An 18,166-nucleotide genomic window follows, 5' to 3' on the forward strand; every position below is an offset into this window, starting at 1 on the left:
GATAAAAAACCAACAACGTTTTAACAAAATTCTTGAAATAATGTCCATACACACACCAGTACAAAGGATTTGATTTATAATCTCATTAGATAAAATTACAAATGTTATAAGCCTAAAATGTTTTAATTCTAAAAAGTGGAAATCTCTTGTTTTAAATTTTAAATAGTAAGAATTCTAAAAATATCACTCTGGAAAAATACAAATATTTTAAACACACTTATTTACATTTTATTTGGGGATTTCATTGAGAAACACAAACATAGTACAGAATGCAAGTCACTTTACATAAAAATGGTAAATAATATACATTTTGCAAGTATAAACAGTTGGGTATACTAATGACAGCTGCATAAGTAAAACAATTATGGGTAGATGAACCATATTTCCAAAAAAGGTTAAAAGGCAAATTTATACATGTATATCACTATAGTTGATATTGTGTAGAGTTATCTTTATAATTGTGGTCATCTCAAATATCATGATGTAAAACCTAAATATTTTCATAAGATCAATAAAAAATCTTGATATGTCACAACTGCATACATGATGCAATTGTGCAAAGATAAGAGATCTCATTAAATTTTCTTTCACAAGTGCAGATAAACAAAAAATACATCTCTATTTTTTGATGAAGTTTAAACATTTTTATACACACACAGAGTACATATAAAGGAAATATTGTTATAAAGCACTTGCATGGAGTTAAATTTGAATGAGGTGCATAAAATAAATTACAACTCTCTAAAGTTTGCACACAATTTTTGCCTCCAGTATGGAAAATTATGCAAAGATAAAATGTGAATTATAAAAAAGTGCTTACAAATATATTTTGAAAACACTAAATTATCAAGATTTCTGAAAATTTAATTGGCAACTTAAAAGTGTATTAGTAGGACAGAATATGGGCAATTGTATGGAGGTATTCAATAAGAACTTGTTTATTTTATAATCATTAAATATATTTTGAAGTCTTGCATCTGTATGACTAGCTGTTTTTTTGTTGTTTGGACATGGAAATTATTTCAAAATATGTTCATAGTCATAGATATCATTGCCCAAGTATCTTGTTATCCTAATGTGTTCATAATTATTTTTGAACCATCCAATAACTGACTCTTTTCTTTAGGCAAATGAAGCTCTAATTTAATATTCTTGGAATTTCATTATCTAGAAGTTATACCAATGCATGTATGTATATATATATTATTGTTGGTAAGTTGCTGAGACTGGCCTCAAACCTGCAAGTCTCACAAATATTGGAATTACAGATGTGCATCATCATGCCAAGTTCTCAATTCATTTTTTAAATTGAAGTTGATGTATCTATTCAAATCATACAAATTTTTAAATGAGTGTTTTAATTGTCCAGGTTTAAGTGTTCTTTGTATATTTTAGATACCATTTTTTCATCAGGACAATGTATTGAATCCAGAAGTCTTCTACCTTTGAGATATCCTCCCATCTCTTTTAATTATTTTGTAAAAGCTCTAGCCAAGTTTCCGAGACTGGCCTTGAACCAATGTTGTAATGATATGTGATGTGGTATTGATTATAATTGAAATACCATCTTGTATTCCATTAAGATGTATGACTACAAAGGACCAATAAAAATATATTGAAATAAAAAATGGGCTGAGCGTAGTGGTGCACGCTTGTATTCCCCGTGCTTGGGAGGCTAAGACAGGAGGATCACACAGGTTCAAAGCCAGCCTCAGCTACTTAGTGAGGCTCTCAGTAACTTAACAAGACCCTGTTTCCAAATTAAAAAAAAAAAAAGGTCTGAGAGAGTATCCTGGAGGTAGAAGGCCACTGGGTTCCATCCCCAATACCACAAAAAAAAAAAAAAAATCCAAAATGATCAAAATGCCCAAAGCCTAAAATCCCTGAAACCTAATATATTAGGTTTTTTACATATGTATGTTCAATTATTCTGGCACCATTTCTGGAATTTCTAAGCTTTATTTAGTAGCCTTACCTCCTTTGCTTTCATCACATTTTTTTAATACAAATGATCATTTTTTCTTTAGACCCTTCTCAGTCTAGAGTTTGCAGTTTGTACACAAATAAATAAAAGTTAAGCCAAACAGAATTATTATACTTCAATATGTGCTACTCTTTAACAAACAATAGATAACATATGAAGAAAACCTAAGAAGCATTAAAAGTAGAAAACCTTGAACCATAAACAACATAACAATACATCACACAATCAAAAGCATAAATCAACAAAAGTAAATAAGTAAATATTTTAAAGTCAGTGACCATATAAACACCATTAAAACACAGAAGCAACTACAGCAAAAGATAGATATATTGAAGATATGGGATATTTTAATAGTAATATGAAAATTTAAAAACAGAAAATAATGGAATCTTATAACTGAAAAGTACAATATCTGATTGAAAAAGTATTTAAACATGAATTCACAAGTAGAGTGAAACTCACAGAAGAAAATTCAAGAGTCAGATCAATAGAAAGTTTGCAACATGAAGCAATATTGAAGTGTCAGTGACTTGAAGAATAATATAAAATACACATACATATATTTTTGCCAAAAGAGAAATTTCTGTTTAATTTAGGAGGTAGATGTGATAAAACAACCTGTAATATTCTTGATCATAAGCTTTTCTGGGTGTGATGCCAAATGGAGAATTTTTATTGGATTCCAATCTCTCCTTTCTCTTCTATTTTTGTCCAGTTCTTCATTTTGAGAAATATTTTGTTGATCAATAGACTTAATAAATCTGCAGAGGTATTATATCCCCGTATATTTCAATACCAGATAATCCATTGCCACAACATATTGGGGATTTACTGTTATGGGGTTATGTAATTGATAAATACTCTACTACTACCACTGCCAATCTAGACCTACCTTCACTATCCAGAAAGTGGGGTAAGCTAATTTCTATAAAAATTCAATCATACCATAACTCGTAGTGTTTATGATTTTTATTTTTTCTGACTGATATTTACTTTAAATTTGCTAGTGATTTAAAGGCCTAAATAACTTTTAATTTGTTCTGCCATTCAATTTTGGGCAATTTGTTTTTGGATTCCTGATGACTTTTTCTTCTTCTTAGAGTTTCTTTAACCTGTAAAGAGGAATTTGTGCCATGACTATAAAACATACAAACTACTCACTTTGAAACCCAATGGCATCAATAATTTTTAAGTTTGAAAGCTAAGTATTAAGAATGTTGAATGCAACACATTCTAGAATGGAGTACTCACTATAAACCTTCTTCTAAACTGATATTTGTTAGGTTTAAGTCCCCACGGGCGCAGGGGGTGGGGCTGGAAGCCAGAAGGCAGGAAGGACCCACCTCCTTACCCCACAGAGCTCCGTGGTTCCCACGGAGACCACTCCTCTTGATATAAGGGAGATGCTGCTATCTCACAGGCAAACACTTCTACTCTCATGGGAGGCTCTCCCCAACCTCCCTCCCCCGCTCCCGGAGGGAAATGCCCGGGAAAGGTGCTCTTGCCCTCTGGACTCATGGCTTATCGGACGGCTCCGTGTATCTATACACACCGGGGAACATGCTGTGGATCTAATCCATCAACATTGTTTTTAATAGTGTGACTTATCTTCAAGTACCATAAAGTTAAATAACTATACAAAAATCCTGTTTATTTATGTATTTGTTATATTTTGTGAGAACCTATTCAGAAAAATGTTTATCACTTTAATAATTTTTAATTATCAAGTGATTCACAGTGCTGTATAGCACTTAACTTTTTCATTTGTCTGACTTTAAGATATGTGCTTATTTAAAGAGTAGAATTTTTAAATTATCTTTTACATGAATATAGCCATTTTTCATATTAATCACAAATATAAATTATGATTTTAGAAAATTTACATTATCTATTTAAGAGACTTGGTGATATATTAAAACATAATATTTTTTTTGGTGGTACTGGGATTCTTGGAAACCCTTCTACCTCCAGGCTACACTCCCAGACTTATTTTTTATATTTTTATTTGGAAATAGGGTCTCCTAAGCCAGCGTGGTTGGCTTCAAATCTGCACAATCCTCCTGTCTCTGCCTCCCAAGTGCGGAGATTACAAGTGTGTGCCACCACACCCAGCTGATCATAAATAATTTTTTAATTACATACGATGATAGCATGTACATTTTTCAAAACTATACAGATGAAGAAGATAATGAAAATGTAGACAAACCTTAAATTATTATGCCCTAGTAGTAAACTCCTATCAATATTATTTTATGGTAATTTTAACCTCATGATTGTTAACTGAAAATATTTTTACCACCTAGAATTTTTTTATGTCTATGTGTAATTAAAGTGGATATAGACTATGCTTTGCTCCCAGCATTTACCATCCAGATATTTTCAGAAGCATTAATTCTGAAAAATTGGAAATTAAAATGATTGAGTGTAGAAACTGAATTGGTAACTAATTAATAATGTTCACATATGCATATTTTTATTTTATATATTTGTATTAGAAATACTTAAAAATGACTAACACATTTAATATTAAACTAATGTATTTATTGTCAAAACATAAACTTTCATGGAAACTGTAAGGTGCCAGTAATTCTGGAGACTATGGACAATTTAGCATAATCATGGGAATGCAATTAAGTAGTGAAAAATAAAATAAGGCTTGGGGTGTAACTTAGAGGTAGAATGCCTCTGGGTTCTATTCTTAGTACTGAAGAAAATCACCAAATTCATTAGCTTAAAATTACCTTCTACCGAGAAGCAGCTGAGAACTTTGTTCCACATTACTGTCATGCACATTTTAAAATCCATTATATTGGATTAGCTGTTATCTGGAATAGTGTTGTGCACTATAACACATAAAAAAATAGAAAAAGCAAAGCATATACTAAACCATTCAGTTTATTCCCATTAATGAAACATACTTTTCTATACATATTTTATTAAGCATAGGAAATCTAGTGATCCTTTCATTTGACCAAGACAGAAAAGTATATGGGATTATTTTATGTTCACTAGAACTTTTATGTCTAATTCATCATTCCATTTACCAAACTATTTTCCTCAGTCAATGTCCTAGACAACAGCTCTTAATATGTGGTCTTAGAGTTCATTTTGGAATTTCATGACAACTTCTTTTATGCAATTACACATTAGCTAGCAGCCAAATTACCTTAATATAACTAAAGAACACCTGATAATAGACTAAAATGCATATGAAGCTATGAGGAATCCAGCTCTTTTTTATTAAAACATATAAAGAGATTGGTAAATATGCACTTATATATATACAATATCACATTTATAATATTTTATAATTATAATGATTTTCATAATATTTAATGTTGTATTGAGTTTATTAAATAAATATTTAAATTATGTTTTAATATCTTTAGTAAATGTCTGTGGATTTGAGCCAGATATACTAAATGCTGTGGACAGTCCAGTAGTTTTTAACAAGTCCTGGACAATAATGTTCAAGAATTTCTACCCTAAAGCATTTTAGAAGAAAAATCTGGCATTTAAATTATATCATCATGCTATTTTTCAAAAATTAGCCCTTTTGTTAAGGAACACCTCAAGTACTGGGGGACAGAGTGCTTAAAAGCCAGTCACAAGTGTCTGAGGTAACGTTCTAAGCCCTTTGGTACATGAAAAGCAGCAAGCTCTCCTCAGGAGTTCTTCCCTGAACTTGTTAATCAAGCTAATTTTAGTGAATCTGTTTCCTTTCACTTCCCCATTGCTTTGTCTATGACTGGTTACATTCTTAAGCTCTGTGTATATTCTGCCTGAGGAGTTCCTAGCCATTTATTATGCCCAGAAGAACCTCTGCCCTTGCTTGTGCATTGAGAAGACTGTATGTCACCAGGTATGTTTTTATGTGGGTTTTTTACCATGTTGTGCATGACTGATGTGTATTGCTGATGTGGGTTAAAGATTTCAAGGATTTCAAGTTATTTATGGATGATATAAATATGCTTCAAAGCTTCATATTAAATACCTGTTGGGATTCCTAGCCTCAGGACCTCTGTGGAATTTTTTTTTTATGGTACTGGGAATGAAACCCAAGATACACCCCAGTCCTAATTTTTAGTCTTTATTTTGGAACAGGGTCTCACTGAGTTGCAAAGGACCTCACTAAGTAGTAGCAGAGGCTGTCCATGAACCCAGATCTTTCTGTCTCAACCTCCCAAATGCTGGGATTACAAGCATGTGCCACCACACCTAGCTCTCTGTGTTCTGTACTGTCCTTTATTTTTATTTATTTATTTATTTTTTGCTTTCTGTTTCTCAGTCCTGAGCCCCGTAAGGGGTTACCACAGTTGGTACCACGAACAGAGACTTGAGGGGATTACATGAAGTAGAGATGGAGAGGGCTTGTGACAGGGATATGGGGTGCTACAGCATCTCATGCAGACCTTGAGCAAAAGCTCGTCCATGGGACACGCAAAGGCTGGAGTCCCCAATGAGAAAAACTAGCCCTTCCCCCTTCAGAATAATTATTTTAAAAATCATTGGAATTAATATTCATAATTGGAATTTTATGTGTATGCATTATAACTAAAACAGATGGGCAGTGACATGTGAGAGACTGAGTCAGCAAAGATTTTTTTTCCCCAAGGATAAATTTTGGGCCAAAGATTAAGCTCAAGATGACCTTAGTTTGGGCCAACATATGCCAAGACCACTTGCTTCTTCTCGGCATCTGTGTGATGGTCTCCCACGCAGTTAATTGGCTGGTCCTCAATGTGAGAAAAGCCCCAAGAGAAAGTGTTGTCTCTGGCCAAAGTACTTCCCCACTCTTAGATATTTTTTCATAACTATTATTCTTTTGGTAATGATTCTTTTAACTTTCCACACGAATTGCTCTGGTGATATAAGATCAGGACTGTGAGAGAAACTGAGTCCGTGGGAAATAAACTTTCTGGTAATTTGTCTAAGCCTCTAAATGTCCTTGGCTTTGTTCAAATGGTAATAAAATCTAGTTAGAATTCAGATGCAGTGGCAGCATTCCAGTCAGAGTAATTACAAACACAGATTTCCCCTCTATCTCTGACCTTCATTCTAATCATTAACTTACAACAAAAGCCCTAAAGGGGAGGCAACCCGGTGCCTCTGTTTATCCCTCTCTTTGTGATCCTGCCTAGGTACAGAGAAGACAAACTTTGGGTGTGATATCAAAGCAACCTAGTTTATGAGCAGCTAATACTGCCCAATACAATAGAGCTGAAGGCTAGGAAGATTCTTGACCTTTACACCCAGTATGAGCGCTGCCCGAGACAGGGAGGCACCACATGGCTAAGAAAGAAAGGAAATATGGAGAGAATAAGAAAGGATTTTTATATGAAGAAGAGCTTATTCTAAGATTGTCCCAAATGGGAAAGAGAGAATCAGGATATTGCAAAGGGTCTATGATAGAAATATGGATTATTTATAAGATGAATAGGCTTCTAATAAGCCTATCAGTTGAGAAAAAGTGCTCTGCAGCTAAGGAAGTACATCTGACAACTAAATCTAAAAACTTCATGGCATTTTTTGGTGTTTATCTGCCAAACTGTGTTGTGAGTTTGCTTAAGCTTTTAGACTTTAGAAGGCAAGGCGGACGACACCTGGGAGACTTCCATCGCATCCACCTGGATCGTCATATCTCCCCATGCCTGCCATATGGACCAAGCCCTAAAGATGGAAAGTTCCAAAAAAGTTAAAGAAGATTCCATGAGAGGCCTATTCTCCCTGGGCGTGCCTGTGTCTTCTTGAATTTGCCCTTTGGAACTGCCTGTCCGCAAGGGCAGCTGGATCTGCCGCAAGATCCAGAGAAGATCCTGAGCTAATCTCTTGAATGCGAGACTAGTTTTTTTTTTTTTTTTACTTTGTTTACATGTCATTCACAATTGTTTCGCAGTGATTGCACTCATTTCTTTCTTTTTTTTTTTTACTATTAATCTCACTGGTGAAGGATATAAATTTTTTTTGGTTCTTGTAATAAAGTGTCAATTGTTCAAGAAGCTTTTGTCCATGTCAGATTCTTTCCTGAAGTGCCGTGAATAGGAACTTAAAGGAATTTATTTCATAGAAGGGAAAGAATCGCTGCAGATAGGTGGCTGCAGAATGGCACCCGAATCCTTGCCCATCTTTTCTGAGATAAATCGATCCCGAGTGGACTCAGCAGCCATTCCGATTGAGCCAGTCTGTTACAAACATTTAAGATTAAGTTCAAACTGACTTTGTGATATGAGGCAAAGCATACTTTGTATGATTTATTAAATGCCTGGCACCCTGTCCTGAAATCTGTAAAAGACTTTTTCTGTCCTTGAAGTTTCCTGCTTGTATGACTGTAGTTTTGTCTATTTTGCCAAGAAAGAAAGTATAAAGATTTTAACAAATCCTGAATAAAGTTGGAGAAGCTTGCATCTGGTCTTGTGTGTCAGAGTCTTCTCTCGCTCTCAACCTCGACTCTTCTCTCACCAACACATGACCCCCCCCCCCCGACTCCTGCTAGGGCTGGACCATGGCAATGGGGCAATCTGAAACTAAGCCATTGATGTTTAGTTCTGTTTTACAGCAGCTGCTCTATGTTAAGGTGGTAAAAGTGAGTCATGCAAGCCTGGTGTGATGTGATGTGTTAATGTAATTATTGAATATAACTCTTGGTTACCAGAAGAAGGCACTCTTGACATAGATAATTGGATTTAAACTAAAAATATGGTATAAAAATACTGTTTGCCAGGGATAACTTATCCTTGCCAAATTCTGGGCTCTTGTATGAGCTCTTATATGCTTAGCTTTTATTCTGCCGCAGACAGAGAGTGCCCTTTCTATGCATTTAAGTGCCCATAAAATTGGTAGAAAGAGCTACTGAATTGATAAATGAATATGGTATGATGGATAATCCTAATAATGAAAAAAGCAAATATCATACAATAATGTTCTCATGTCCAGGCTGAAGTATTGCCTTCTGTGCCCACATGGCATTTGTAGCATCATGCATGTTTCAAGATGTCCAATATCATGATAACCATAGATTAGACAAAGATATTTTCTCTAAAACTGAGTGGTCTGGGAGTGAATGGAAATTATTTGAAGGATCCTAAAAAGGTAGGTGGTTAAAATATTTCCTTCAAAATTTGCACTCCCAAATATTTAAAAACCTATTTTAAAACAAATAGTAAATGCTGGAGCCACAGTTCGACCAAAAACTAAAGTTTCTATTAAAAAAAAAAGCCTTAAGAAGACTGCTTTGTTAGCTTTCTGACTTTGATGATAAACTCAAAGATAAATGTATTGTTCCTTTAAATAAAGTTATCAACAGGACAGTAGTGGGGGAAGAGTCCAGAAAACAAAATGAAAGAGTGCTTCCATTTGAAACTGTTAACAAGAATTTTCAAAAAGCTTTACTGCCAATTAAAATACAATAAATGTATTTGACTTTATAAAATTATGCAGAGATATAACTTAAAAATCCAGGCATATGTAATTGCTGAAACATTTTTCAATTGTAGTAAACAATAAAGATAAACTATTTTATCTGTGGTAAAGCAGGACATTTAAACATAAATTACCCAAAGGCTAAAAGCTGGGCCAATTCTTATGGTCCAAAAAAGAAACCTAGTATTTGCCCTAGATGTAGAATACAAAACAAACAAACAAAAAACAAACAAATAAAAAACATTGGGACAAAAGCATATCTCTAACAGACTGATGTTCATGATAACTGGCTTCTGGAAAAGTCCAAAATGGCCCTTCTAGCCTCAAGGAAACAAAACCAAAAATGTTGCAGAAAAACCAGTTATTCAGTTAGCCATTAATGGGAGTGCTTCAGTGGACCAACCAGTTTATCTATTGGTTGAATACAGATATACAATCAATAGAGTATCCCCTTGTAATTTTACAGGAATATATGGACCTTTGTCCCCAGGTAAATTAGGATTATTGTTAGGAAGGTAATCTGTATGTGCCAAAGGCAACTTTGTTCTCCCTGGATTTATAGATTCTAATTTTACTTAAAATATTCTCTGCTAATGCAATCCACTCTTCCTTATCATGTCACTAAATGCAGTTTTATTGCTCAATTGATTTTTCTACCATATTTGATTATAAAAACCTCGGATAAGAAACACATTGGTGGATTTGGTAGCACAAAATCTACTCTGGTAGCTTGGGCTAACAAAATATCAAAAAACAAATGGCCTGATTTTTTTCCAAGATGGCGATGGAGAGACACAGCGTTCCTCACTAGCTGAAGCAAATTAAGTTCAACTACTGAGACAGAAGTGTCTTAATAAAATAAAAAAAAAGTACGATCCAAAAGAGACTTGGGGAGTACGGCAGAAAAAAATCCAGCAACTGAACTGCAAGATTCACCACAACACACAAAGAAAGCAGATAGTGAGCTGAAGACTCCGCAGCCAGCAGAGTGCAGCGCAGGCACAGTCAGCCTCAGGGCTTCTGGCCCAAACAAGACTTTTGGGTCTTTAACATTCCCAGAGAAGCTCTAAAGTCTGAAAGGGACCAGAGAGTTCTAATACCTAAAGTTGCTAGATAACTGGAGCTCCTGAGCGGCACTGTTCCCCAACAAAAGTGGCCCCACAGACACACCCAGAGATTGGCAGGGACTGGGAAGTGGACCTGCTCACTGCAGGAGCACAAAGTCTGCAGGATACGGGAGAGCTGCCAGAGCTTCAGAGCCACAGATTGGACTGCCAGCGTGAATTCAGAGGAGCCACAGACCCGGCGAGTACACAGTGAGTACGATATATGTGAGTGCAAGTGTGCGCAAAGTGGGCCACTTCAACTCCGGGATCAAAGAAGAGCACTTAAGGAGCGATACTTGCATGGGGCCACAAAGGGACACTCCAAGCAAATACAAGATTCACCATATATAAGCAACATAGTAGGACTGTTATATCTTTTATTTATTTAATTTTTTACTATAGTTCTATCCTTTTATATTTTATTTTTTTACTATTAAGGTTTGGTATTGTTTGTTTTACTTTTTGGGTCTTTGGGTTTGTTTTGGTTTTTTGTTTTCTGGGGAGATAAGTTGTTTTTTTTTTCCCTGGGGGAGATAAGTCTTTTCTAAACTCCTAATACAAAGACTGAGCTAAAAATAATATCAGAGCAGACCTGATAACTTTGAAAATATGAGAACTAGGAATAATGGAGAAATGACAGAAATCACGAATACTGACCTACAAGAAATGCAAGAAGGGGAGTTCAACAACAGGAAACTCAAAAGAAACTATGCAAATACATGGAGACTGAATGATACACTATTGAATGATGAATGGGTAAGAGCAGAAATTAGGGAAGAAAAAAAGAAATTTATGGGACTTCTGGGAAGATGGCGACCAAGAAAAGCGGGGCTTAAGAGCCCTGCTAACAACAAATCTCCATTACCACAAAATCAGCGCCTTTCAAAGCCAGAAAACAACATCACCAGAGAAACAAACAACAAAAAAAAATCACCAGGCTCCAGAGAGAAAGCGGACTGAGAACAGAGCCACAGAGGAGATCCTCACGCCCGAGGACACGGCTTCACGCCCGAGGACGCGGCAGCAGCGCCATACTGCCAGCACCGGCGAATTCACAGGATTGCCACAGCAAGCCGAGGGGAGCCGCTGCGGAACAGCCAGGCGGGATTTCTCGGTGCAGAGGGCATCTAAAGCTTCCAGTGGCTGAGCCCAGCACACACTGCAGGGATTCAGAGTGGAAATCAAAACCAATAAAAAAAATGCCAGCCCCATAGCCGAGGGCATAGCAGCGGCGCCATATTGCCACCGGCAGCAACAGCAGAGAATTCACCGAATCCAGTACAGCTACATCTGCGTACTCAAGAACAGTGAGTCAAATTGTGGGCCACAGCGGAGAAATCCCAGTACTGTACTCACTGGGACTTGACCCAGTGGGAGAGGGGTGGTGGCAGTGATATCACACCATTGGAGAATGTGCAACCTGGCACCCCCCACAGTCTAAAGCAGCCTCTATCGACTCTCTGGGTTGGAGACTCTGTGATACAACCCAGTAAAGGAGTAGTGGGGTCTGAGATACTACTGACTCGAGATCCAGAGCACCTTAAGTGAAGTCATAGTGACCCAAGGGAAGAACCCAGAGAAGGCACAAACTTCCAAAATCATGGGAAAGAGGAATAATACTGGAGCAATGAATGCTCACAACCCCACAACATCAGAACCCAATAAAACAGAAAATCAGAGATTTCTAGAAGATCAAATCAGGAAAATAACTGTAGAAATAATAGAGGTGCTTCGAAAAGAACTCAGAGAGAGTCAAAAAGAGATAAAGGTTGCAATTAATGAAGTAAAGGCCTCAATTCAAAGCACTAACAACCGATTAGACCACATGGAGAATAGAATCTCGCTCTTAGAAGATGATCATTCCAAAAATGAACGCATAGTTTCTAATCTAGAAAAAAATATCCGACAGCAGGAATCTGATATTGAAGAAATATGGGCCCATTTTAAGAGAGCTAACCTAAGAATAATTGGAATAGAGGAGGGAAAAGAAAGTGAAACCAAAGGGATCAACAATCTCTTCAAGGAAGTAATAGCAGAAAATTTTCCAGACATAGAGCAAGAGGTCAATATGCAGGTCCAGGAAACGTATAGAACTCCCTTTAGACAGGATCGGAGAAGAGGATCCCCACGCCACATAATTGTCAAAATGACCAATGTGGAAGCCAAGCAGAGAATCTTAAAGGCAACAGAAGCAAAGGGTCAAGTGACATTCAGAGGCAAACCAATTAGAATCACTCCAGACTTCCCAAACCAAGTCATGAGAGCCAGAAGGGCTTGGAGTAACATATTCCCAATTTTGAAAGAAAACAACTTCCAGCCAAAAATTTCCTACCCAGAAAAACTCTCTATCAAATTAGATGGAGAAATAAGAAGCTTCCATGACAAACAGAAACTGAAGGAATTTATGTCTTCAAAACCAGCGCTAGAGAAAATACTCAAAGAGATTAACTACAAAGAAGAAATAGGTAACACACATCAGAACTAGAGAAACAAGATTTTTCATCCAACAGACAACTAAGATTGGTTATCTGTGGAGATTCATTATTTATGTTAGTCTTTTACCTATCTCTAAAGGGTATTGTTTGCCTTTATTGTTGTTAATTTTTAGGATTTAGTTGGAATATTAATATACCTCCAGATATTGCATTTGGAAATATTTTATCCCATTCTATTAGTAACTGTTAACTCTGTTTACATTGTCTTTGGATATACAATGTGTTTTTTATTTTTTAGGGAGTTTTTATACTCTTCTGTTGCCTGTGCCATTGAAATCATAACCAAGAAATCACTGCCAATTTCAATGTTGTGAGGTTTTATGACCCAGATTTTCTCCTAAAAGTTTATAGTCTTAAGTTTTATATTTAGGTCTTTTATCTATTTTGAGTTAATATTTGTATATGGGATTAGGTAAGGGTCCAATTTTATTCTTTTCCATGTAATTATTATTTTCAACAATATTTAGTTAAAAGATTATTATTCCCACGACCAAATGTTCGTGGAAACCTTGTCAAAAATAACTTGACAATATAGGGAAGAATTTATCTCTAGGCTTTTATTTAACTCCAATGGTTTATATATCTGCCTTTAGAATAGTACTACACTGTTTCAATTATTGTAGCTTTATATGGTTTGAAATCAGAAAATATACATCTTCTAGCTTTGTTCTTTTTCAAGATCGTTGTGGGTACCTAGAGTCCATATTCCATATTAGGATAGATTTTTTTCCTGAAAAATAAATATATAAATATATGATAGTTTCACCTAAAAAATAGAAAAAAAGTATTCTCTGGTAATAAAGAAAGCAAAAAGAAATATTGAAATTTTATCTTTAAGTCATCAAAAGCTTGGTATCAGACAAATGAAACTGTTATGTGAGATTATCATTTTTTATTTTTTGATAAATTGCTATAATACTAGATGTCAATCACTAAGCCAAGCATGGGAGGGAGGGATAGGGAGAGAATGGGGTGGGGATCGGGTGGGGGCTGACTGGGCAATGTGTGCATGTATGTCTACAAAAGTATGTATCCCACTATGATGTATGAATACAGTGCACCAATTAAATTAAAAAAAATAAAGTTAAAAAAAAAGGTTATGGCACTCAATCAGCTCCCCAGGGATATGGTTCTGGTGGCTATGGCAGTAGCCAGAGTTCCCAGTCATCTTATGGGCAACAGTCGTCCTATCCTGGCTATGGCCAGCAGCCAGCTCCCAGCAGCACCTCGGGAAGTTATGGTAGCAGTTCACAGAGCAGCAGCTATGGACAACCTCAGAGTGGGGGCTATGGCCAGCAGTCTGGCTATGGTGGACAGCAACAAAGCTACGGACAGCAGCAAAGCTCCTATAATCCCCCCCAGGGTTACGGACAACAGAACCAGTACAACAGCAGCGGTGGAGGTGGTGGAGGGGGCGGTGGAGGCAACTATGGCCAAGATCAGTCCTCTATGAAAGGTGGTGGTTATGGCAATCAGGACCAGAGTGGTGGTGGTGGCGGCGGCTATGGGGGAGGCCAGCAGGACCGTGGAGGCCGTGGCAGGGGTGGCGGCGGTGGTGGTTACAACCGCAGCAGCGGTGGCTATGAACCCAGAGGTCGTGGCGGCGGTCGTGGAGGCAGAGGCGGCATGGGCGGAAGTGACCGTGGTGGCTTCAATAAATTTGGTGGCCCTCGGGACCAAGGATCACGGCATGATTCTGAACAGGACAATTCAGACAACAACACCATCTTTGTGCAAGGCCTGGGTGAGAACGTTACAATTGAGTCTGTGGCTGATTACTTCAAGCAGATTGGTATTATTAAGACAAATAAGAAAACCGGACAGCCCATGATTAATTTGTACACAGACAGAGAAACTGGCAAGCTAAAGGGAGAGGCAACGGTCTCATTTGATGACCCACCTTCTGCCAAAGCAGCTATTGATTGGTTTGATGGTAAAGAATTTTCTGGGAATCCTATCAAGTTTTCATTTGCTACTCACCGAGCAGACTTCAATCGGGGTGGTGGCAATGGTCGTGGAGGTCGAGGACGAGGAGGACCCATGGGCCGTGGAGGCTATGGAGGTGGAGGCAGTGGTGGCGGAGGCCGGGGAGGATTCCCCAGTGGAGGAGGCGGTGGTGGAGGGCAACAACGAGCTGGGGATTGGAAGTGTCCTAATCCTACATGTGAGAATATGAATTTCTCTTGGAGAAATGAATGCAACCAGTGTAAGGCTCCTAAACCAGATGGTCCAGGAGGGGGACCAGGAGGCTCTCATATGGGTGGTAACTATGGAGATGATCGACGTGGCGGCAGAGGAGGCTATGATCGGGGTGGCTACCGGGGCGTGGCGGGGACCGTGGGGGCTTCCGAGGGGGCCGGGGTGGTGGGGACAGAGGCGGCGTTGGCCCTGGCAAGATGGACTCCAGGGGTGAGCACAGACAGGATCGCAGGGAGAGGCCGTATTAGCCTGGCTCCTGAGGTTCTGGAACAGCTTTTCTTCTTGTACCCAGTGTTACCCTCGTTATTTTGTAACCTTCTAACTCCTGATCACCCATGAATTTTTTTGTGTTGGACTATGTAATTGTAACCATACCTCTGGTTCCCATTAAAAAACATCGTTTTAGTTAAAAAAAAAAAAAAAAGAAAAAAGAAATTTATGGAAACAAATGAAAACAGAGGCACAGCCTACCAAAATCTATGGGACACTATGAAGACAGTATTAAGAGGAAAGTTTATTGCATTGAGTGCCCCCATAAGAAGGACTCAGAATCACAAAGTTCAGACCCTATTGGCACAACTCAAGGACCTAGAAAGACTGCAACAGTCCAATCCCAAAGCCAGCAGAAGACAGGAAATTATTATAATTCGAATAGAAATAAATGAAATAGAAAACAAAAACAATTCAAAGAATCAACAAAACAAAAAGCTGGTTTTCTGAAAAGGTTAATAGAATTGATAAATTCCTGGAATGCAAATGACAATAATCAGAAATGAAAAAGGAGACATCACCACAGATACCAAAGAAATTCAAAGGATTTCAGAAACTACTTTAAAAATGTATACTCCAATAGACAAGAAAACATGGAAGAAATCGATAGATTCCTAAACACAGTTAACCTACCTAAACTGAACCAAGAGAACATAGCAAGCCTAAACCAACCAATAGCAAACAATGAAATAGAAATGGCAATAAAAATTCTTCCATCAAAGGAAAGCCCAACCCATATGGGTTTCCAGCTGAATTCTACAAAACCTTCAGTAAAGAACTAATACCAATACTTCATATCTTATTCCAGGAAATTGAAAGAGATGGAACTCTCCCAAATTCCTTCTATAAGGCCAGAATCACATTAATCTCCAAACCAAATAAAGATACCTCAAGAAAAGAAAACTACAGACCAATATCTTTAATGAACATAGATGCAAAAATTCTAAACAAAATAATAGCCATACACATTCAAACCATATCAAGAGAATAATACACCATGACCGATTTGGTTTCATCCCGGAAAAACAAGGTTGGTTCAACATATGCAAATCAATACATGTCATCCACCACATAAATCGAATCAAGAATAAAAACCACAACATCATAGCAATAAATGCTGAAAAAGCCTTTGACAAAATCCAACACCGATTCATGTTAAAAACACTACAGAAAATTGGAATAAAAGAAACATACCTCAACATCATTAAGGCAATATACAACAAACCCAAAGCCAACATTATACCGAATGGGGAAAAACTGCAAGAATTTCCCCTAAAATTGGGATTAAGACAAGGATGTCCACTATTACCACTCCTCTTCAATATAGTCCTTGAGACTCTTGCCACAGCAATAAGACAAGAGAAAGAAACCAAAGGAATTCAAATAGGAAAAGAGGAATTAAAATTATCCTTATTCGTTAGATGACATGATCCTTTACCTAGAAGACCCTAGGAACTCAACCAAAAGACTTCTGGAGTTAATTAACAAATTCAGCAAAGTTGCAGGATACAAAATCAACCTAAAGAAATCAGAGGCTTTTCTTTATACCAACAATTAATCCACAATGAAATAAATAAAACAATCAATTCCATTCACCATAACCTCAAAACCAATAAAATACCTAGGAATAAACCTAACCAAAGATGTAAAAGACCTCTACAACAAAAAACTATAAAACATTAGAGAAAGAAATTGAAGAAGACCTTGGAAGATGGAAAGACCTCCTGTGCTCGTGGATAGGCAGAATAAATATCATCAAAATGGGCATTCTGCCAAAAATGATTTATAGATTCAATGCAATTCCCATTAAAATACCAACTACATTCTTCACAGACCTAGAAAAAGCAATCATGAACTTGATATGGAGAAAGAAAAGACCCAAAATAGCCAAAGCAATTCTCAGCAACAAGAATCACGCAGGAGGCATCACAGTCCCAGACTTCAAAATATACTATAGATCAACAGTAGTAAAAACAGCATGGTACTGGCACAATAGCAGGTACACTGACCAGTGGAACAGAATAGAAGGTACTGGAACAAATCCACACACCTACAGTCAATTAATCTTTGACAAAGGGGCCAAACTCATACGCTGGAGGAATGACAGCCTTTTCAAAAATGGTGCTGGAAGAACTGGCTATCCATTTGTAGAAAGATGGAACTAAACCTTTGTATCTCACCATGCACAGGAATCAACTTGAGATGGATCAAAGACTTAGAAATCAGACCAGAGACTGAAGTTATTAGAGGAGAACATAGGCTCATCACTACAACATATAGGCACAGGCAGTAACTTTCTCAACAAAACCTCCAAAGCTCAGGAAATTAAAGCAAGAATCAACAAGTAGGATAGCATCAAACTAAAAAGCTTTTTCTCATCAAAGTAAACCTAAAGAGGAAAACCTTTTTCTCATCAAGAACCTAAAGAGGAAGGCTACAGAATGGGAGAAGATCTTTACCAATCACCACTCTGATAGGGGACTAATATCCAGAATATACAAAGAGCACAAAAGTCTCTGCACTAGCAAAACAAACAACCCAATCAAGAAATGGGCAAATAACTAAATAGACACTTTACAAAAGAAGAGATACAAATGGCCAATAGATTCATGAAAAGATGTTCTACATCATTAGCCATTAGGGAGATGCAAATCAAAACTACAATGAGATTCCATCTAACCCCAGTCAGATTG

At 37.1% G+C, this 18,166-nt stretch overlaps 1 protein-coding gene across 1 annotated transcript; it reads left to right on the forward strand.

Annotated features, from left to right (window-relative positions):
• Positions 1-6,630: 6,630 nt before the first annotated feature.
• LOC308278959 (RNA-binding protein FUS-like) lies at positions 6,631-15,451 on the forward strand (the record flags this gene model as incomplete). The annotated part of the gene is given in 3 exon segments (XM_080718945.1): positions 6,631-6,766; positions 14,101-15,321; positions 15,324-15,451. Coding segments are annotated over 3 exon segments (1,485 nt in total).
• Positions 15,452-18,166: the final 2,715 nt, after the last annotated feature.

Source organism: Muscardinus avellanarius, assembly GCF_963383645.1.
Source record: "Muscardinus avellanarius genome assembly, chromosome: X".
NCBI lineage: Eukaryota > Metazoa > Chordata > Mammalia > Rodentia > Gliridae > Muscardinus > Muscardinus avellanarius.